This window comes from Chelonoidis abingdonii, chromosome 5 (genome assembly GCF_003597395.2).
Source record: "Chelonoidis abingdonii isolate Lonesome George chromosome 5, CheloAbing_2.0, whole genome shotgun sequence".
Classification (NCBI taxonomy): Eukaryota; Metazoa; Chordata; order Testudines; family Testudinidae; genus Chelonoidis; species Chelonoidis abingdonii.
The window spans coordinates 43,399,095-43,421,753 of NC_133773.1; the positions used below are offsets into that span (position 1 = coordinate 43,399,095).

Sequence of the window (22,659 nt, forward strand, 5' to 3'; positions counted from 1 at the left end):
CAATATGCCACAATTTCTGGAACTATTTAATTGCTTCTGCCCTTGAAGTTAGTTCTTATGTGTATAAAATACAGACACAATGTTCACCCACAGTAACAGACAATCAGATGCTAGTATTTAAAAGATATTCTCCACATACATTATTTTGGTTTTGTAGTATATAAAACAGAGTGGTTTTTTTAAAGCTATGACTTTTTAAAATTACATTTTGAGTTATGCAAATACTACTTCAGGAAAATCGCTTTTCAGTTGCTTCTATTTTCTCAGATATGTAAATTGTAACCATAAGGAGTAATACTGTACTTTTGCAAAGGGAATGCATTGTCTGACCTTAGTTTAATGCCACATATTTTAATGATGAGGTTTTCATACCTCTGGAAAACATGTTCAAACATGTCCATTGAAAAAAAACCCAAGGATGATCTTAAGCATTTTCAGCTGTGCTGCCCTCTGCTGATTTGCACTGCAAAATGTGTGACCGGCAACTCAATTTGCAAAGCTATGTTTATAATGTACATCAGAAAAAACGTTTCTTTATAGTTAGATGTTCTTCTTACAATATAATTAAATGTAACCTTATAATCTTCTATCTCACATGAGTATCTCTTCACTAGAATTTGTATATAACTGTTTACAGGCTCTCAAAATCATGTGGTGATCAGTTAGGGTGACCAGATATCCCGATTTAGGGGTCTCTTTCTTATATAGGATCCTATTACCCCCCCACTCCCCATCTCGATTTTTCACATTTGCTGTCTGGTCACCCTATGATCAGCTAACCTGTACACCATTGCGTAAAACTGATGATTTTTGCCCCTTCTCACTCCCTCAAATTGGTGGTGACACAGATTTGGAGCTGCTCTGTAAGCACATTTGAGCCATTGGGTGCTATAGGCCAGGACCTAGAGTAGGAGTGGGAGAACTGTGTGATTCAACTCATGGAAAAGTAAAGGCAGGAGGCGTGAGACCAAGGGGGTGGCCCCAAGATCAGAGAGTCAGCTAGTCCTATAACCATGACTGGTATTTTAGCATACTTGGATGGACCCAAGAACACTGTCCACATTTATAGTACATATAATACCTTTAAAAAGACCCTTGTATTTCTTCTAATTTTTGAAAAAAGATACTTATTAGTTCTCATTTTTTAATTATGAGCCTTAAAATTCCATCTCTCCTAGAGGACATTTCTCTGTTTGCAGGATGAATGCCACGGAGTTCCTGATTTTGTTTAGTTTTCTTTAAATAGAGTTCTGTAGAACAGGTGAAATTGTAAAGCTTCAGAACTCCATTCCACTAGATAACACTGTTTACAATTTTTTTGATCCTGAAAACTGAGACATCAGCTTACGAGTTTGTTTTCATTCCAACACAACAATATATTTGTTCTATAGGCCACTCATGAATGACAGACTGCACTTCACAAAGTTGTCCTACAGGTTTGTGTAGTGTGGAAGCCTGGCTGACTTATTGCTGAATCAGGTCCTAAACCATCAACTGATTTTCATAAATACAATTGTTTTTAGAACTAACCTGCCACTCCTAACTGATGTGTGGCATACCCTGGTAACCTGCTGTGCCCTTCTCCTAGCCACAGGGTCAGCGTGGATGAGTCTGATTCTGCATGGTGGAAAGTAAAGCCCTGCAAAGCAGCAGTGGCTATGAATTTACTTTGAAGGATAGGAATGTGCAGCCAGACTGCTATTCTGCCTTCTGCTCTCCATTGCTTGACAGACTCTGGGGGGAAAAGAAAAAAAAAGGATAACATAAAACTCATTGTATACTTTCAAATCAAGAAAATAATGTGAAAATAAAAGCTGTTGTTCTCTGATGGCCACCCCTCCCCGCCTTTTACTAAATTCTTTAGTTCTGCTGAGCATCATAGCAGAGCTTAATGTGGAGTAACAGCAGTAGTCAGAAAAGTGATTGTGAAATTATATTGTGGCATATTCCATGTTCATTCTCTTTTAGGGCCTGATTTTTAAAGATTTTCAAGCTGGCCTAATTTATTGCAGGAGCAAATAACAGGTGAAAAAATGTAGGTGAAATCTGATTGCAAAAAGGGAGTATGGCACTGAAAATCTGACGATTTCTATTCATACAATTTACTCTGTTTACAAATCAAAAACTTTGCTTTCAAGAATCAATCATGCAAATTGCATCTGGGATCTAAAAATTCATCTGTGTCCTTTCTGCTTCTTACATGATCACTAGTATAAAAAAAAAAAAAAGATTCTCCAGTTAGGATTTATGTGATGATTTTGTTGAGAAAGAATGATAAACCGTAGAATCTAGTTCACTTTTCCACAGCTACATTAACTTTGGAGAGATAACAGTAGTAACTTACTTCTGTCAGAGAACGCAGGCCTCCATCTTGCAAGCACTTAGGCATGGGCTTAACTTTCCATCATACTTACATGGCCCTCATCTCCATAACATCTGAACACCTCACAATCTCCAATGTCATTATCCTCATAGCCCCTCTGAGAAGCAGAGTAGTACTATTATCCCCATACTACAGATGTGGAACTGAGGTACAGAGAGGCTAACCGATTTTGCCCAAGGAGGCACACAAAGTCCACGGCATAGCACAGACTTGAATTCAGGTCTTCCAAGTCCTAGGAAGGAGCTCTAACCAGTTGTCCATCCTTTCTCCATTGGGACTACCCCCCCTAGTAAAGTTAATTCCATGTCTTTTTGCTGGCTCAAGATTTTGATGGATCAGACTCATATATACAGAGGCAACTAATAAGTAGAAGAATAAACTGCCTTATTTGCAGTTATTTCTTTGACTATAGGTACAATCCAAGTTTTAATTCAAATAACTGTCTTCTCATAACAATTTTGGGTAACTGTGAAAAAACTTTACTTAATTAAGACTAACAATGAAAACACATCTCCAAAGAAGATGGCAACTGACAGTAATTATTTGAACGTGATCTCTTGATCAGTCAAGATATTTGCTACTATCACTGGAAATTAAAGTACAAGAGAGCTTTATCATTGTCTAAACAGTGGCAATCCCATATTGTGGTTTATAATATTATGTTGTTTGTAGGTTTTTGGTGGAACTTTATATACATTTTGCTTACAGCTTTACACAATAGATAATGCAGATTCTGCATTTTGCAAGAATTCACTGTTTTCCCTCCAGTTAAAAGTTGAATTCTGTGTTGTGCAGTTGTGTAACCCAAGGTTACACAATTATGCAATCCTGAGGAAAGAATTAGATTGGATGCTAGTAGGCCAGCTATATAAGTATGCTTTCTCTTCAGAGTAAAGAATGACAGGTAGATGGAAGAATTACAAGGACATTTCAAGGGATTAAAAAATGGGCTTTAGAAAAGGAACATTATGATTTAAAATTTGACAAGCAAAATTGGATAATGTACCCTTAACAATTTAGAATTAAAACTTTTTAAAAACACAACTTACTTGTAATCATTAATGTCTTTTCCTCCTCCCCCTGCATTTATATTGGACAATAAAAAGAGATTCCTCAGTTACTCTTTCAGATTGGTATCTGATTGCCTAAGGCTGCTACTGTTGGATTGCAGATCCCAAAGAGCAATGTTTAAATCTAATTAAAAAAATTAGTTTCAAACTGAAATAAAGGAAGCCATGCAAAATACACTCTGCTGGGTGCTTTATAAAATCTCAGTTGGGGGCATTCAATATACCAAATTTTAAGCACATAATGAATAAATGACTTTATTTGGGCCTGATGCTGCCAACGTTCTTTCAAGTGAGGAAGTAGTTCCAGTGAAGGCAATGGGAGGTTTGTGTGAGTACAGGGTTACTGGTAGTGTTTGTTGTTGTTATGTGGTTTCTGTATGTTGATATCCCTGCTTTCTCCTGTAAAGATTAGAGAGCCCTGGCTGGGGGAAATCTTGGGCCCAGTTTAGTCAGTGGGAGTTTTGCTACTGGTCCCAATGAGGGGTAGGGAAATCACTTCTTTACACAAGCCCTGATCTTCCCTAGCTGCTGCCCTCCAGCACAGTCCCCTTGTGCCCACGGAGGCAGCGTGGGGCCCTTCAGGCTGCTGCGCGGGCCCCGTGGCCCTGAAATGCACTTGCCCTGTAGCCATCCCTGGAAGGTGACTTGGTCCAGGCTGTCTGGAGCGTGAAGCTGAGCCAGGTGCACGGTTACCCCGCCAAACTTGTCCAGCTGTGGCTGGAGTCCGGCTGCCGCCAGGCTGCGACCCGCTAAGCTCCCCAGGCGGCGACCGCACAGAGGGACTCGGGCCGGCTGGGGCCTTGCCCCGTTCGGGGCGCGCAGTGCAGGGAGACCCCAGCGCAGCGCCCAGGCCCTCAGCATCGCCCTGGGCCGGGGCCGAGGGCTGCGGCTGGCAGGCGGGGCGGGGACTAGGGGCGGCGCCGGCCTTTGCACTCTGATTAGGAAGCACTTCCAGGGGCCGCGCACGTGTTCGCTACCGGGCCGGTTCCTCCTGCCATGTCGGCCTCCAAAAGAAAGAGCAGGGGGCGGCTGCCCCCCGAGAGCGGCTCGCCCAGCGTCCCCCGGGAGCCGGCAGAGTGGCCCCCTGCTCTGCTGACGCTGGCTGCTGCCGACTTCTTGGAAAAAGGTACGGGACGAGCGGCAGGCGCTGTCTCTCCAGCCAAGCGGCTGCGGCTCCCTCGCTGTGCCGGAGGCAATGGGGGGAAAGTTTGCTTGACACACCTGCCCCCTGCAAAATCCTTCCTCCTCTGTGCCTAGGGGAAGAGACTTTAAAGCCTGTAGAATAGTTATAGAGGAAAGAGGTTTTTCAACAATCCAGTTTGCTTTCCCCGTTTCAACTGTTTACCTTTTTTGTGACTTTCGGGGACCAGTCGATTTTCATGTTGGGTTACAAGACATCAGCACAACTTTGGGGTTGTAGCATTCTAAACGGACTTAAATTCAAGTAAAACTCTCTCTGTGCGTATTGGGGAAAGGGGGACATGCAGATTCAAAAACTCGTTTCTTTAAAGTTGGTGCTACATTGCTAGAGTCGACAGTATTCTCTTCAAAAAACAAACACACAAGCAAACAAAAATGTTATGTGCCATCTGAAATGCAGAGTTGCATACAAACATTTACTATTAGTTTGTATTTATAGATCGTTTAATAAACATATACAGTGTTATATATCCGGTGAATTATCCAACATAAATAAGACCATAGCGGTTATAATGTAAAGCTGCAATTTAGCCATTGGTGCCTTACAGGGCTCTATTTTGATCGTATACTCATGCAAAGGCATGCTGGATAGATCTGATAGGACTGGAACCAAAAGGCACATTTGCTACAATGCAGCACAGTGTATATAGTATGGAATAAATATAGGCCCTAATCTTGCAGATACTCTCACATGTGAGTATTCCCATTGATTTTAATGGGACTTGTGCGTAAGCAGAATTGGAACCATATAACTGTTCTTGAGTGTAAAAACAGATACTAAAAGGCTTGTAGGAGAGCAGGCTACCATCCACTGAGGTTGGCCATACCATTAAATGAAGGTTTTGGATTTTTAATTTTTTTCCCGTCATTTCTATATGCAACTCTAGTTATTCAAACATAAATAACTCCATAGAAACTACTAAATAAAGTTAAAAACTAAAACAACAAGGAGTTCAATGGCACCTTAAGGACCAACAGATTTATTTGGGCATAAGCTTTCATGGGTAAAAAACCTCATTTCTGTGAAGAAGTGAGATTTTTTTTTTACCCATGAAAGCTTATGCCCAAATAAATCTGTTAGTTTTTAACTTGCAGAGGAGACTAAGTAAGAAAGCAGTAATGTTAAATGATTAAAAAAAAAAAAAGTCATGTTCATTGCTTCTTTAACAATGAAAGTATACTGTTCTCTGTTTATGTTTATCCTCTTCCTGCTGCAGCATCTCTCAATTAAACTGAACTATTCATTAGAGGACTTAAGTACTTAAACAAAATATTGCTCTGTTGCAGAAATATTTTCGTAGAGACACGGCTCCTGAGTTGTGCTGTTCTTTTCAGTTGCCACCTGTCCACCACATTAGATATTGACAAGATCGTAGGATTGGTATTGGGACATGCAGACCTTTTCCTCTGTCTCACTGGTTCAAATCTGGAGCAAGGTGATAGTGACCAAAAGTTATAATTTGATAGCTGTTCAGAAACCTAGCTGAATAGGACAGAACTGTTCCCTGCTCCTCTCCCGCCCCCTCCCCCTGTCAAGGTTTCTTTCCCCACTTTGAACTTTAGAGTACAAATGTGGGGACCTGCATGAACACTTCTAAGCTTAATTTACTAGCTTAGATCTGGTAATGCTGCCACCAGCCAGAAATTCAGTGAATGATGCACTCCCTGTCCGTCCTCCCCCACCAAGACTTTCCCCTCCCTGGGTTGCTTTGGGAGGCTTCACCAATTCCCTGGTGAACACAGATTTAAACTCCTTGGATCTTAAAACAAGGAGGAATTAACCATCCTCCCTTCTTTCCCCCCACCAATCCCTGGTGAGTTCAGGCCCAATCCCCTTGGATCTTAAAACAAGGAAAATCAATCAGATTCTTAAAAAGAAAGCTTTTAATTAAAGAAAGAAAAGGTAAAAATTATCTCTGTAAAATCAGGATGGAAAATGCTTTACAGGGTACTCAGATTCATATTAGACCAGAGGACCCCCGCCCCCAACCTTAGATTCAAGTTACAGGAAACAGAGGTAAAAATCTTTCCAGCAAAAAGAAACATTCACAAGTTGAGAAAACAAACAGAAGACTAATCTGCCTTGCTGGCTATTACTTACAATTTTGACACATAAAGACTGATTCAGAAAGATTGGAGAGCCTGGATGTACCTCTGATCCACCCTTAGTCCCAAGAGTGAACAACACCCAAAACAAAGAGCACAAACAAAGACTTCCCTCCACCAAGATTTGAAAGTATCTTGTCCCCCTATTGGTGCTCTGGTCAGGTGTCAGCCAGGTTTACTGAGCTTCTTAACCCTTTACAGGTAAAAGAGACATTAACCCTTAACTATCTGTTTATGACACCTCCAAATAAAAAAATAGACTGAATGCCCGAAGAAACTGGCTTCCAAGAAAGATGAAGAAGAGTTGTAACTTCTTCCATCTGAGTGGTAGTCAAAAGGCGACACGTACTCAGGCTGCCTTGAAATTAATTGTGGCTATCTGTCCAATTCCTCATGTGCTAAAGCCACAAAACCCACCATTATGATTCACTCTCTAGCATTAGAATTGAATAAGTGTAGATACTGAACAGGCATGCTGGTTTTTGTTGTGTAGTGAATCTTACAGCGGGGTAATGACAATGCAGCTGTTTCATGTCAGAACAGAGGAGTTTTGTTTCCAGTCTTGTCCCTCTGAGTTGGCACATGTTATAAGCACTAAGTTCACTTATTATACAAAAGAATGACATATTTTCTCTAATATTTTAGCAGATGACAAAGTTCCTACAATGTACAGAAGAGTCCTTGTGCAACTAGGACTCAACAGTATGAAATCAGCAAATATATGCATAGGTCGACCAGTCTTACTTACCAGTACAGATGGGAAACAAGAGGTGAGATTTCTTTTCCCGCCTGTCAGGCTAATTTTGTGCTTGGCTAAGTGGTGGATTGGAGTTAGGTCATAAGTGGGAGATGAGTTTGGAGATTTCAAAATTCCAGTTTTGAATTTTAGTTCTCCACACAATTTAGTGCAGTTATGTGTTATACTTCAGGATTGGAAAAGCAGATGAATTGTGCATCAGGCTGTTTTTGCAGCGTGGTATTGAGATTTATGCACAGCTTCTGATTGCTCATTGCCTGGATTTAGCTAGTGCCATTAATTGTTTTCAAGAATATTAAGTCACTCAATTTTATTTATTTTTTTTAAATAGTGAAGTGAAATGAACCCCAGACTGTTGACAATGCTCTTCCATTATCTACAGAAAAACTCTGCTCTTAGTTATGTATTCTCTCTGCACTCACAAAATCTAAACCTTATATTTTTAGAAAGCATTTTAGTTCAGCCCTTAAGGAGTCCAGTGCTAATTGTTTGTGGAATATTTCATTTTAACACAATCCTTAATCCCTTGTAGAGTTTGACTCAAAAGGCCTGAAGGGTTTTTCACCTTTCACTAGGGAATGACAACCAAAAAAAAAAAGCTCTTGATCATCGTGTGTGTTTTTTTTTTTTTTTAATTTGAAACTCTATGTAGGTCTGTACAGCTTGGCCAATTTCAGGCTTCCCAGGAGGGAAAGTTGGCCTAAGTGGAATCACCCAGAAGAATCTGCGAGTGAAACTTGGTGAGGCAGTCACCGTTCAGCCTGTGGTCGGTGCAGTGGTGCAGGCAGAAGAAGTAGATGTGAAGCTGAGGTTTGGAATTTTTCTGTGAACATTACCTTACCTCCTAATGTGCATTTGTTCTAGAATCTGTGTGTTTCAGCTCAAGTTCAGGCCTGTTGTAGATGGATGCAGGTCCATTTTGCATTTTAATGAGACTACTCATGCTTAAAGTATAGATGGGATTGGGACCTCATATTGTTTTGGGAAGTAGCATAGTACTGCTTCCTGTAACCCCTCCTGGGCTGGAGACCTGTGAGAATTCTGCACTCAGAAGATTTGATGAGTTGCGCTTTAGGTAAATTAACTGAAAAATTTAATGTAGCCTGTATCCATTTATAAATTGCGTATTTGTGTCTCAGTTCTCTGGTAACCAATAGGCACTTCCTGCTGTCTGGGTGCTGCAAAACTGCATTAACAGAAGTCTTGGAGATACTAAACTGAGCGGAATAGTCTGATTGGGTTTGAAGGAGCTCCTGTTCCCTAAGTCCTTTCAGTATAGTCTCAGATTCCCTACCTCCTGGAGAGGCTGAGGAAGCAGCACTACCACTTAACTGGTTACTTAGGGGCTTTCCAAACCCATCCTGCCTAGCTGGTATATTGAGGTGTGCTGTTGTCTTGTAGGATCTGCGTGTGTCTTTGAGGGCAATTTCCCTGAAGTTTTCCAGGAATCTCTCTTGGGAACCGTAGAGCTGCTATCTGCTCTCTCCCAGTAACAGTTTGGAACTTCCTGCTCTAAAACCCTTATGCCACCCTTGGCCAGAGGGGCACGGCCAGCCTTGCCCATGTTAGCTCTTCCACCCCTGTGACACTGGTGTGGGGTTTGTATGCTCCATCACAGTTTGTTGTTGATAATCCAAAAGGAAAAATAAAAAAACAAAGGGAAGCATGTCAGGATAATGGAAAATAGGAGCTAGCAGGCGTTTTGTATATTTATTAGTTTTTTGACCTAATATCTCCTTTAGCAACAGAAGTTCTGCTAAGTTGGTTCAGGCAATTCGTTGACCATAAAATCAAAAAAAGTTTGTAATTTGGTTTCAGGTTATTTTAAAGGATGGGCATGGTCTCTGCTTGAAAGAGATGCCATCAGGTTGAAAGTCATATTAGAAAAAGTCATTACTTGTGTTGTGAATATTGTAATTAAGAGGCTGATGCTGCAAAGTCCTTACTGATAGAGTAGTTGAGGTCAAAAGAAGTACTTACATGAGTGTGGAGTATATTCACATTAGGAAGGGTGAAATAACTTTACAAATCTAACTTCCCTTTAAAAATGTAAATTGTCCCTGGCAATGCTGTCAGTGTAGATTTTGTATTTGCTTAGGTAGAGCAACTAGATTTGAGCCCCGTGATGATTTTTTTTTTTTTTTTTGTATAATTGTTACAGCTGTCTGTGCTCTCAGAGGACTATAGGATCAAACCTGTGGTCCATCTAGTTCTGTATCCTGTCTTGTACAGTAGCCAATACCAGATGCTTCAGAGGAAGGTGTAAGGAATCCCTGAGTGGACAGCTAAGGTCAAGCTTTTTCTAACTCCATCAGCTAATGCTTAGTTTAAGCCTTGAAGACCACCTTGCAGACCACTGCTATTATCTCAGGAATCAAACTGGGGTATATGTGTGTAAGTGTGCAGTTATCCACAGGGCCACTGTTTGTAGTCCAATCTGGAATGCAGCTTCCACTTCCCCTCATGAGGGCTGCTGCTATCTGTCTTCTGTGGAACCTGAGTTCCCAGCTCTGCATAGTATGTCGTGTGGGGAATCAGGAACTGGCCCTGAGGAGCCCCAGGTGGCAGTAGTAGTGTTCCAGCCTTTTTCCACACTCTTGGTGTTGGACTGGTAGAATAACTAAAGTTAAGAGGACTTAGGAAGGAAAAGAGTGTTCCTGTCTCTACTCCAGTGTTGTTAGCTTTAACAATTTTACCTTGACTCTTGGAATGTTTCACATTTTTGTTAAAACTGAGCTCCTGGATTTATGAGTTTTTGTGAGAATCTCCGGTTTTTTTTTTTTTTTTTTAAAGGAGTTTGTAGACCTTGTAGGGTTGCCAATATTGGTTGGACGTACTATATTTCTGGAGGTTTCATCACATGACATCTTTAATTAAAGATTGATCTTTAGTTCCTGTAGACTCCAGGACAGTCCTATGTGTGGAGAGAAAGTTGAAAATATGAACCCTAAAGACTCATGACACAAGAAAGCAAATAAAAAGAACCTGACATTGATTATATTTTAAAATGTCATGATTTTCAAGTCAGTCTGATAATTTTGTGGGCACTGACTCGTGGGGGGGGGTGCACGCGAGAGAGAGAAAGAGAGAGAGCAATATTGCTAGCCTGTAGATCAGCGTTTCCCAAACTGTATTCCGTGGAACACTGATGTTCCACACAATGTGAATAGGTGTTCCGTGAAAGACTCTTGCACTTGATTTTTGTACTACTTTATATGCATTTTCCAGTTAGAAATTGTTAGTTCAAGTTATTTTAAATTTTTATTGTTGCTTTGTTTTATAAAATAAAATATATTTGAGCATAAATAATGCAATTTTTTACTTGAAAACCAAACGACTACAAAATAATATTATAAGTGTTCTGTAATAGGCTAAAAAGTGTTCCGTGGCCAAAAAAGTTTGGGAAACGCTGCTGTAAATAAACAACTCTTTGAAGAACTATCTCCTGCCATTGGTTCTATGTGGAAAGCTGTAGACACTGGATAGGATGAGGGGAGCAAGGCTCAGGGGCAGAGGAACAGAGGACAGACATGGGATAATGGATCTGGGACCAGAATGGGGTAATGGGGGAACACAGTGCAGGGGAGATGGGTGCAAGGCAAAGGCCCAGGAGGCCAGGAAAAAAGGCAAGGGGAGAGTACCTTGGGAAGAGATACGACACAGTGTGTTTGGAAGGCGGTTAGGAGGCACCATGCAGTGGTGTTAGGGAGAGAAACAGGATGAGTTGAGGAGAGCACTCAAGGTGCTTGGTGGGGGAAGAATGGTGATGGGGTGGAGGAGGGAATTGAGAGGAATGACCTTTCCATCAGACAGGAAGAATAAGGGATGACACTATCATGTTGAGTGCAGTTTTTGTACATTTCACTTTGAATTTTCAACCTGCAACTTAGACAAGGGGGGGAAGAGTAAACACACCAAAACAAATAGGCTTTAAAGTCATGAGGCTGCTTGATTTTTTTTTTAACTTTTATTTTTTAATCTTTTGATCTTTGTTGATCTGTCTCATGATTTTTGATCTTGCAGTATTGACAGTACTTCACTGGCACAACATGTGGGGGTCGGTGGGGAATGTTTCAGTTCAAACTTCTTTTTAAAGATTCCTGGAATATTAGTTTTTATTATTGTGTGATATTAATTTTTGTAAACTATATTCCCTATCCCTGCCCAACCCCTGAATTTCAGGTCTAACCGTATGATTGTCCCCATGGAGAGGCTGCACTCATGCAAATTGGCATCCCAGAAATGATGGCAAACACATTTTAATACTCTAGAGGCACACACTGCCAGTGTCAGTAACATAATCAGGCCAGTTGTCCTACTCTAATTGTTCTAGATGGTTTTGCTGTATATTTCACAAACTCCTGTTACTAACTCCCATATGGAATGCTTGCTATTCTTTTTTTCTAATAAGGAAAAAAAATATAACTACCGTTTTAAGCTGCAGCAAAGCAAAGGTTATAGAAAGCTTGCTTAGTGTTACATGCCCCCCTTAGTTTAGTTAACTGGTGGAAAATACTTATTTCGTTTAAACCCTCCACCAGAAAGGTAGGTGTTTTAAAATAAAGTGAATAAAATAAACTTAATGACTGTATGTGAATACTATACATCATACCTTCCTGCGTTTTCAGCTGTAACATTTTTATGAAATAGATTTTCCCTAAAAGAGATCTGCCAATGGAATTCTTCCTAATTTCTAAAATATCTTTGGTTATAAAAATCTTTTAGAAACTTTTCCTAAGCAGAATGCTGAGACTTTTCCTAAACCAGACTTTTTACCTCCATTATGTTTTGTTCCAGTTGCTGGGCTTCTAGAATTATTCTATTAATATGTAAAGAAAGAAATGGTAGGCTAGATCCTAAGGTCACTCTAATTGCTACTGGCCTTAACACTATCTTTTCTGGTAAGACTACCAAATTTGTAAAATAAGTATAAATGTAGTCCCTCCTCCTGCAGACTGTTCTAGCTTTCTTAATTTTGTGCACACATTGTCTAAATCAGTGTTTCTCAACTTTTCCAGACTACTGTACCACTTTCATGATTCTGATTCGTCTTGCGTACCCCAACTTTCACCTCACTTAAAAAGTACTTGCTTACATATTGCCTCTCTATAAATCCATAGTACGCCCGCATCTTGAATACTGCATGCAGGTGTGGTTACACTATCTCAAAAGTCTATATTGGAGTTGGAAAAGGTTCAGAAAAGGGCAACAAAAACGGTTATGGGTATGGAACGGCTTTCATGTGAGGAGAGATTAATAAGACTGGGATTCTTCAGCTTGGAGAAGAGATGGCTAAGGGGAGATATGATAGAGGTCTATAAAATTATGACCGGTGTAGAGAAAGTAGATAAAGAAATGTTGTTTACTACTTCTCATAACACAAGAACTAGGGGTCACCAAATGAAATTAATAGGAAGCAGGTTTAAAACAAACAAAATGAAGTATTTCTTTGTACAATGCACAGTCAACCTGTGGAACTCCTTGCCAGAGGATGTTGTGAAGGCCAAGACCATAACAGGGTTCAAAAAAGAACTAGATAAATTCATGGAGGTTAGGTCCATCAATGGCTATTAGCCAGGATGGGCAGGAATAATGTCCCTAGCTACTGTTTTTCCAGAAACTGGAAATGAGCGACAAGGGATGGATCACTTAATGATTACCTGTTCTATTCATTCCCTCTGGGGCACCTGACGCTGGCCACTGTCAGAAGACAGGATACTGGGCTAGATGGACCTTTGGTCTGATCCAGTAGGGCCATTCTTATGTTCTTATGTACAAAATTAGACCTAAAAATACAAGTGTTACAACACACTGCTACTGGAAGATTGCTTCCTCTCCTTTTTCCCATATCATTATAAAATTGATTGGAATTTAAATATTGTACCTACATTTCAGTGTATAGTATATAGATCACTGTAAAAGTCATTGTCTCTATGACATTTTAATTTGTAGTGACTTCGCTGATGCTTTTTATGTAGTCTGTTATAAAACTAGGCAAATATCTAGATGAGTTGATATACCCCCTGGACAACATTTGCATATCCCCAGGGGTAGCCGTACTCCTGCTTGAGAACCACTCGTTTAAATGACTGCAAGAGATTTACTTAGATGTGTAAAGGTAATGAAATACATACGTATTTGCTGCATTAGGGTCATAAAATTGTATGGCGAATTGAAGTTTCTCAAAAATTTGTGATATGTTTCTTGTCCTAGAATTTTCTCCTTGATCAGTCAAAAAATTTGGGTAAGAGACTTTGTGATTAGTAGACTTAGGACTCCCTCTGTTGACCATTATGTTAGTTGCAGTTTCTATATCTGGTATGTTTTCTTTTTTAAAAAAGAAGTTTTCATTTAATTTATGTCTTTGAGAAGCATCTTTCTTTCTTCTAGTGTAAAGGGAAAAAAGGATAGTTTGTGATGATCATCTACAAGTATTTCAAGGGTGTAAAATGTAAATGCCAAGAAAGTGGAAGAATTATTTAGTATGGTTACAGAACAAGGTAAAATTAGGGAAGAAACAGAGAGAGGGAAAATTTAGGCTAACTATCAGAAAAAAATCCTGAATGTAATGTATTAGACCATTGATACTCTTGATAGGTGAATGGTTTAACATCCCTCATTTAAAACTGGATTGCATGAAGTACAGTACTAAAGAATATACTGCAGGGAAAACCTGATACAGTCGGAGTAAAGGGCTTGGTCCTCAGATCTGCAAATGTTCACATTTGTGCTTACCTTTACAAATGCATGTATTGCCCATAAAATCAATGGACTACTTGTGTATGAAGTATTTGCAGGCCTGCGGTATAAAATTAGGTTGTGGTTTTTTTTTTTGTTTTTTTTTGGAACCATTTACTGGTTCAGTAAATGAACTAACCACCCTCACTGTAAGTCAGAACAGTAGTCACTTGGGAGATAGATATATCTCGTGCTTCTCATTTTAAGGAATGATAAATCTTGGCTTATATTGTTGTAAATATAGTATTTTATATGAAAAATCCAAAGAAATGTTAATATTTAAACTGATCGTTAGTTAGCCTTAGAGCAAATATATTTACATTGTATTTATGACTAGACTACAGTGAGTCAAATAGAGCAACTTGTAAATTTGCCCATCAGTTTCTTCTGTTTGCAGAGTTAAAATATATCCTATACTGCAAAACAAAGAATTTATTGTTAATGAGTAAATCGTGGGTTATCAATATTATAGACTGATTTCTATTTTTAGATTTGCTAGGGGATTGTAAAATTGTTTTTCATCGCAACCACAGGGACAAAGATGCCTGTATTAATGTTGAAGACTTGTCTGCCTATCTTTTGCGAAATCTAGGTAAGTGGTTTGTTTTTTGTTTTACATATATATTTTAGCAGAGAAGCCATTTTTTGAGAGTAAATATCAGTCATCCACTATCTTCATCAAAGCCTCATTCCAAAATGACTTTTGCCTCTTCAGCACTTCATCATAAGACTCTAGCTTGTTTTACAAAGTCCTTAAACTTTTTATTGACTTATTCATTCTGGGTGACATCACCTCAGTACGGTGTGAATATCTAATAATATACTTGCATGAAACATAGTTTTCAGTCCATCAAGGCTGCTGTCAGTTCATTCTGAGATGGTTTAAAAGTCTTTCTTGGTCTTCCGCATTATAATGCTATTTACTCCCAACAGTTGTAGTTACGAATTTATTTCTGTTATGAGAAGAGAGAATTCAAAACTCTACCATGAGTTCGAGTATAGTTTTAGTGTATTCAGCATATTTGACACCCTGAGCCTCCCATCATGTTGGACAAAACTGATGCTCTTTGTTTTGTAGATAGCCAGGAGTGAGTTAGAAGGGACAGGAAATTATCTTACATAGCTAAAAAAGTTTAGTCCATCTACTCAAACATTTAATTGCTATGGAGCAGAAGTATTGGATTGTACTTGATCAGTAGATTAATAGCGGTATTGCCAACCCCGTAAGTTAAAAAATCATGAGATTGAATTAAAATTATGTGATTAAAAAAGAATCCAAAATTTATTTTTAATTTGCCTTCTTATTTGGGGCTGTTATGCTGTAATTGGGTCACATTTTCAAGCTGCTCTCTGCAACCAAGAGGGCTAATCTTTTTTTTTTTTTTTTAAAGAAAGAGAGAGCTGAGCTTCTCACATAAGCACATGACTCCAGGAGCTGGGATTTAAAGTAAAGCATCCTGTCTCATAAGACTTGTGATAAATCTTGAAACAGTGGAAGACACTAATAAGTAGAGAGCTTAAGGAACTGTCTTTTCTTGAAATATAATTTGTAGCTTTTTATGAGCTCCAAAATTTAAAACAACCAAAAATATACCAATGACCAGTCATTCAGAATATTTATCCTTGTGGAGGCTGGCTATGTTTGGAGGGATAATTTTAGATAAGAACTGTATTTTCCCATCCTTTTATCACTTTGTCTTTTAGGACAGTTAATTTGTGTCATCTGGTTTAGAGGTTTGCTGATGAAAAATTGTTCTGATTCATATTTGAAAATTATTGCTGGAAAATAAGATTAATATGTATTTTTTTTATTTACTAAAATATAATCTTCTTGTAGATGGGAAGATCGTTTTGCCAGGCAACCTTTTGCATCTCACCTTCTATGGCAAACCTTGCAACCTGATGGTGACGAGGGTGAAAGGAATGGATGGGGCCCTGCTGAAAATGCAGAGAAGTACTGTTTTCAGTGAACCACAAGAGCCAGTCCTTGAGAAGACTGACTTGGAGAGCAGTGCTCTAAACTTATCTTTGCAGTTCAGAAAGTTGGACATAGAAGACAACCAGGAAGGAGCATCTACCAGCACTCCATGCAAGCCGATGGCTCAAAGTTCACCAGTTACTTCAAATGCTGTGGTGAAAGGGGGTGAGCAGGATTATGACCGGACAGATGAGTTCTTTGATGAGGGAAATGTCAGAGACCTTACTGATTGTTCTGAATCAATCAGAGATGAAGATAGTGTGAGATTGCCACCCACTGGCAACACTGGAGCAAAATGCAATTTGGATACATTTTACTTCATTTCTTCAAGAACTAGAGTCAATTTCATGGAGAAACGGACCATTGCAACAGAAGAACCTTACCTATCTAACCTTAGCTATGACATGATAGGTGGTTTAAGCAGCCAGCTACAAACTATTAGAGAAACAATTGAACTGCCCCTGAAGCAGCCCGAATTGTTTAAGTGTTACGGTATGATATCTAAGAGTTGGTTTTCTTAATCTAAGACAATGTTTTTCTTTAACTTACCGCTTCTTTCACCCATATTAACAATTCACTCTATATGAAACACACACTCTCTCTCTGCATGATGCAGATTTGATGTACTTAAGTTCCCAACTAAACTCTGTTATAATGATCTTCTTTACAGTTCCCTTTTAAATAACCAAATGTTTAAGTTGTAAGGATCATGCCTTAGAGAGAAGAGTCTGTGAAGGTGTAGTTACCCATGGGAACTCATGACAAGCAGCAAGGAATTATAGAGTCAGTCACTTGAAAAATACAGGTACTCTTCTGTAACTTCACTGCTCAAAGTCTGTTTTTATAGAGTACCCTTTAAAAAAAAAAAAAAAAAGGGAGCATTCAATGTAAAGATTGTCTAGCCAATCAAATTCTAGTTTTTACCCTCATCTCCCTCCCCTTTTAATTCCCTCTGTCTGCAAATTATAGAAAAGAATACAGTGCTGTTCACCCATGTGAATAGGAAAGGATGCAATGATTTAAACATTAAAATTATTTATTATGATCATTTCTTAGATTAAATCACAGTGCTTGAGATAATATAAAACAAAATGGGACAAAGTACTAGAGAGTACTGTAGGGAACAATAATCCTTGATTTGCACAGATGTATTAGATGATCTTAATAGGTGTTTTTTATCCATAATTTCTAGGAAAAGTTAAAGTCCCAGGGAAGTTTTTCTAGAAAGGGAATAGATAGGGGTAGGAAAGTGGTGTGGCTGCTATTCTTACAGGGTTTTGAAGTAAATCCTGTTGTCTGCTTTGACCCATAAATCACTTTGTGTGGCGGGATTGTGCCCTAGGTGAGACGAATCTGCCAAGGTGAGGGAAATAACCAGGTTTTCACCCTCGGAATCATTATGTCAGTAGGGGGATTACTTGTCTCTCTCTGGAATGGTCAAGGTGTTTGACTCCCCAACCCACGTATGTTCTGAGATCCATGTGATCTTGGGATATGGGCCAGAAATTGGGGAGGGATAACTCGGTGGTTTGAGCATTGGCCTGCTAAACCAGGGTTGTGAGTTCAATCCTTGAGGGGGCCACTTAGGGATCTGGGGCAAAATCAGTACTTGGTCCTGCTAGTGAAGGCAGGAGGCTGGACTCGATGACCGTTTGGGGTCCCTTCCAGTTCTGTGAGATAGGTATATCTCCATATATTATATTATATTATATTATATTATTATATTCATTGCAGGGGCCCTATGCCTCTGCATTGCTTCCCCCCTGGGGGGTTGTGGGTTGTTGGAACAGAGGGACAATCCATGTAAGACAATGATGAGTGTGCCAGTTTATATTATGTAGGGCTTCCCTCTGGGTTTCTGTGGGATGATGCAATGGAGAATGCCCATCCATGCTCTATCCACGGATGCACCAGGGGATTTCATGTGTCAGGGACAAGGAAGGGATACTGCTGCAAATCCTGTACCATACCGCAGGTGACATCTGGATAATGAGCATTTCCTCTGTTAATGGCATCAGAGAGATGATCAAGCCCCATGTTTACTTCAAGATCATTAGGCTTGAATATATTAACTCCTCATTTAACGTCATCCCGCTTAATGTTGGTTCAATGTTACGTCCCTGCTCAATTAGGGAACATGCTAGTTTAAAGTTGTGCAGTGCTGCCTTATAATGTCGTTTGGCTGACTGCTTGTAAGATTCTGTGGAAGAGCAGCGACTTTACAGGGGAGATTGCACAAGTTCTGCTTCTCCGCCTCCTCACCCTCCCTCCCAGCCCTTCCACCACCGCCAAACAACTGTTTGGAGGCGCTTAGGACTTTGGAGGGGAGGGATGTGGCATGCTCCGGAGAGGAGGTGGAGTGGGGGTGGAAAGAGGGGGTGCTGGAGTGGAGCAGGGACAGGAAGAGGCAGGGCGGGAGCATTCCAGGCAATGTCCAAGCCTGTTCTTCTCTGGGGGAGCTGCCGTTGTTGCACGCAAAGGTGCTTCCTAGCATCCTTGCCTGCAGCAGGCTGTGCCTGTGTGGGGTAAGCCAGGGAAACTTCCCAACCACAGTACAGTACTGTACAGTATATAATGCCTTTTGTCTGCCCCCCAAAAATTTCCTTGGGACCTAACCCCCCACATTTACATTAAATCTTACCGGAAAATTGGATTCGTTTAACATTGTTTCACTTAACATTGGAGTTATGTTCCTGAAAAATGCAACTTTAAGTGAGGAGTTACTGTATGCGGTTATCTGCAGTACAGTAGCATAGGAATTGCATACTAGACCAGACACTTGGTCTCTTTCCTTCACATTGACAAGCATCAGGTGCATCAGAGGAATGCGCAACAATTCCCTTGGTGGACGTTAAGGAGTAACCTGGCAATAAAGGAAGTTTCTTCCTAACTCTTGTCAATTTGTGTTTAGTTTTTTTGTTCTACTTGCATATGTATTCCTAGGGGTTGGGCTTATCCATAAAGAATCCATAGTTCTCAGGAAATTTATCTCGTTAGATTTTATTCCATCACCTCTGTGGTATAATTGGTCCTCTTTGTATAGTTTATTGCCAGGTTTACAATATTTCATTGACCATTTGTCATTCTACTATATTTCAGTAATGCTCATTCTGCCAAGATCCATTGTCAGGAATTCTAGTCCACCTATTTTTGTCTTTTAAACTTTTGTTTTTTAATTTTTGGGTGTGTGCCTGTTTTATTGGACTCTAGGCAGACATCGTTTAATTTTTCTGGAATATACTTCTGGTCTGAACCTCTCTCTCCTCCCAGTTTGGCTGTAATTTCTCTTGTTTTAATTATATGCAGAGACACCTTGTTTTACCGACATTCCTGGCAGATGCCCTTGTTTGACCTTAGTGCTCATCAGTAGCTGTCATCTATCCTCAGTCTAATATTTGCTATTACAGAGGCACATTCATTCTTATATTTGGTATTTCCAGTCATTTTAATAATATTATTTAGGGTGTGTGTACCTGTAATGTAGTGGAGTGGGTTTTGTTGTGCTGGAGGTTTGTACAAACAATATTATAGGAATCTTGAGTAACATAATAAAGATTTAATTAATGCTAGGCTTTCAGTCAGAAGTATTTCAATAGGATTATTGGGAAAAATAGCATTTTTATATAATAGGTTTATTAAAAATTAGTATATACCTATATTTCTTAAATAGAAGCATGTAGAATATAGAAATCGGTAATGTAGACATGTATATTGTAGAGCAGTGGAGCATGGTGATTTGATTTGTTCACAACTGCCTTAAGCACAAGTAACACTTTTCTCTCTGTTTGTGTTTGTTTAAAGGAATTCCTCCTCCTAGAGGGGTGCTACTGTATGGCCCCCCAGGTACTGGGAAGACCATGATTGCTAGAGCTGTTGCAAATGAAGTGGGAGCCCATGTTTCAGTTATTAATGGTCCTGAAATTATAAGCAAGTAAGTTCATCTAATTTATTACATCAGTAACTTAGAGACATTGGGCCAAATTCTGTATGGGCTTATATCCATTGGACTTGCACAGTGTATAAATATGTAGAATTGGGTCCAGTGTATGTCCCAAGTCTCAGAAGTTCATGGGGAAGGGATTATGCTGCTTATTGTTCTAGAGTGAAAATTATAGTTGTCACCTCCAAGTGAAATGAAGTAATAGGAGGCTGTTTTCATCATTCCTTTGAAGAGGAATCTTATCTAGTACAGTACAGAGATGTATGTATGGCAGAGAATGGGGGGGGGGGAAGGAAATAATTTGATAAATAATTAGTAAGATAATTAGAACTGTGTCTGCATGCCAGTTTTATGTCGAACAAGGGAAAAGGATTGTTTGTTAAAGCACAGTAAAACGAAGGATGAGGCTATAGATGAGAATTTGTCTAGGCAGCATTCGTTTAGTTGTGGAAAAACTAGAATCTCTATGACCTAGATGGGGAGAAACTGTTCCCCCTAATTTTTGTTGGCTACAGATGGGTCACATTTTAAAAAAAGTATAAATTTTGCCTTAGTCTCTTATCCTAGTGAAAATGCAAATTTAAAAGAACCTTTGTGACAAGGCACACATTCTCTGGGATGCTTTGAAGGTTTGAACACCATCTTGTGGAAACTCAAGGAATAGAGTCCTGCCTCAACTTGGAAAACTAAAAGTTTTGTTACTAAAATATTGTGATTGTTTCAGGTTTTATGGTGAGACTGAATCAAGATTACGACAGATATTTGCTGAAGCCTCTCAACGGTACATTCATTTTAGATTGTTCTGATTACATACATGTTCATGTATGATACTAATTTTGATATTATTGTGTAAAGAAAAGCTTATGAAGTTCTCTGGATTGTAATATTTTTCCTGCAAAGGTATTTTAAATGTAGATAAGTTTTATTTATATACATCTTGGCACAAAGGAGAGTAATGATGTTCTAATCTACAAATTTAATGGTTTTGGTCACTTATTAGAAATGCAATGTCATTTATATGTTACTCTAAACCAATTAGCATGTGTCCTAAATAAAACATTACATTCTCATCCTAGTTGGCATTAGAACTCAGAATTCTCATTTGCAATAGAAAAGGAACCCAAGCCGGATAGATTGGGTCCAAATCCGAAGTTTGTTTACTTTAGTTCCAAGGATGTTTAGATGCAAAGATTTAATTTGGGCTGATTTCTAATTTCCAGTGGAAATGTTCTGCCGCTTGAGCCAAAAAAGAGACTCATTTAGTTTAAATCAGAGAAGCCCATCTTCTGTTTTACCCATATTTCATCATAGAAACAAATGGTAGAAAGTTGTCACTGACATCATTGAGCGGAAAAACAAAAATCTTGTTAAAATCTTACAGAATTTTAATATTGTGTTTTTTGAAAAACCTGTTGGCGTGGTCATGAAAGTTGTGATTACTATGGGCAAGTAATATGTATTTAAGTGTTTTCAATGGCTATCTGAACCATGTGTGACTGTACCTATAGGGCCAGGTTCAGTACTAACGTATTTTCATTCAAGTTTAACCAATAGAATTGTAAACTAAATTCATTTGGAGGGCCAAATTCAAATGAGGACCAGAGCAGGGGAGAACCCAGCTTGACTTTTAGGTCCCAGTTTAAATTTGCAGGGATAGCAACTAGAAAAGCCATGTTTTTACTTGTAAGCAGAATAAGATCAGTATAGAATCTGAGAACAATAACATTTTACAGAGTTGTATATTGGAGCAGAAACATATTTCAGGCTTGAAAGTTTCAGTCACCTTGGAGGTTTGGATGCCCATTAATTTTAATGGTAATTGAGTGTCCATATCCATTAGTTTTGAAAATTGAAGCCTAAATGTTTTAAATGCTACTATGTACAATTGGCAGATAAGTTGCTTTTATTTATTTTTCTTTCAGTCGTCCGTCAATTATATTTATTGATGAGCTGGATGCACTCTGTCCGAAGAGAGAAGGGGCTCAGAATGAAGTAGAAAAAAGAATTGTAGCTTCATTACTAACATTGATGGATGGCATTGGCTCAGTAAGTAAAGTATATTGATACAATTAGTATATTAAGGGGAAGAGCTGAATAAACTATGTTAGGTTTTATAGCAGTCAGGCCAGCATAAAATGAATCAGAAGAAACTTTTAGACAGCAATCTAATATCCTTATTGAATTTAAGGGAAAAGAAAGAGAAGACCTGTGTCCCTTATTAATTATAGATAGGGTTAATACTAGTAAGTGATTTCCTTCAGTAAATTACATTTATTTTAAGAGTATAGCACCATATTGTTGTGACGCTTCACAGAAATTAAACGTCAAATAGATTCATAGACTCTAGGACTGGAAGGGACCTCGAGAGGTCATCGAGTCCAGTCCCCTGCCCACATGGCAGGACCAAATACTGTCTAGACCATCCCTGATAGACATTTATCTAACCTACTCTTAAATATCTCCAGAGATGGAGATTCCACAACCTCC

At 39.2% G+C, this 22,659-nt stretch overlaps 2 protein-coding genes across 5 annotated transcripts in view; one reads left to right on the forward strand and one right to left on the reverse strand.

The window, feature by feature from the left end:
- The window catches only part of NUDT6 (nudix hydrolase 6), a 28,539-nt gene extending 24,216 nt beyond the window's left edge, over window positions 1–4,323 (reverse strand). Inside the window, exons 1-2 of the mRNA XM_032797084.2 lie at window positions 4,074–4,323; window positions 1,531–1,734 (exon numbers count right to left, since the gene is read on the reverse strand). Coding sequence (XP_032652975.1) covers window positions 1,531–1,734; window positions 4,074–4,314 — 445 coding nt within the window. The 5' untranslated portion in view covers window positions 4,315–4,323. The remainder of the gene's footprint in view (window positions 1–1,530; window positions 1,735–4,073) is intronic.
- Window positions 4,324–4,406: 83 nt separating this feature from the next.
- The window catches only part of AFG2A (AAA ATPase AFG2A), a 314,503-nt gene continuing 296,250 nt past the window's right edge, over window positions 4,407–22,659 (forward strand). For 3 of the 4 annotated variants that reach the window (XM_032797088.2, XM_032797090.2, XM_032797093.2), the window contains exons 1-8: window positions 4,407–4,579; window positions 7,405–7,529; window positions 8,169–8,326; window positions 14,788–14,846; window positions 16,092–16,724; window positions 20,034–20,163; window positions 20,897–20,953; window positions 22,095–22,218. In XM_032797088.2, coding sequence (XP_032652979.1) covers window positions 4,450–4,579; window positions 7,405–7,529; window positions 8,169–8,326; window positions 14,788–14,846; window positions 16,092–16,724; window positions 20,034–20,163; window positions 20,897–20,953; window positions 22,095–22,218 — 1,416 coding nt within the window. In that variant the 5' untranslated portion in view covers window positions 4,407–4,449. The remainder of the gene's footprint in view (window positions 4,580–7,404; window positions 7,530–8,168; window positions 8,327–14,787; window positions 14,847–16,091; window positions 16,725–20,033; window positions 20,164–20,896; window positions 20,954–22,094; window positions 22,219–22,659) is intronic. The other variant, XM_032797089.2, reaches the window with a different exon arrangement.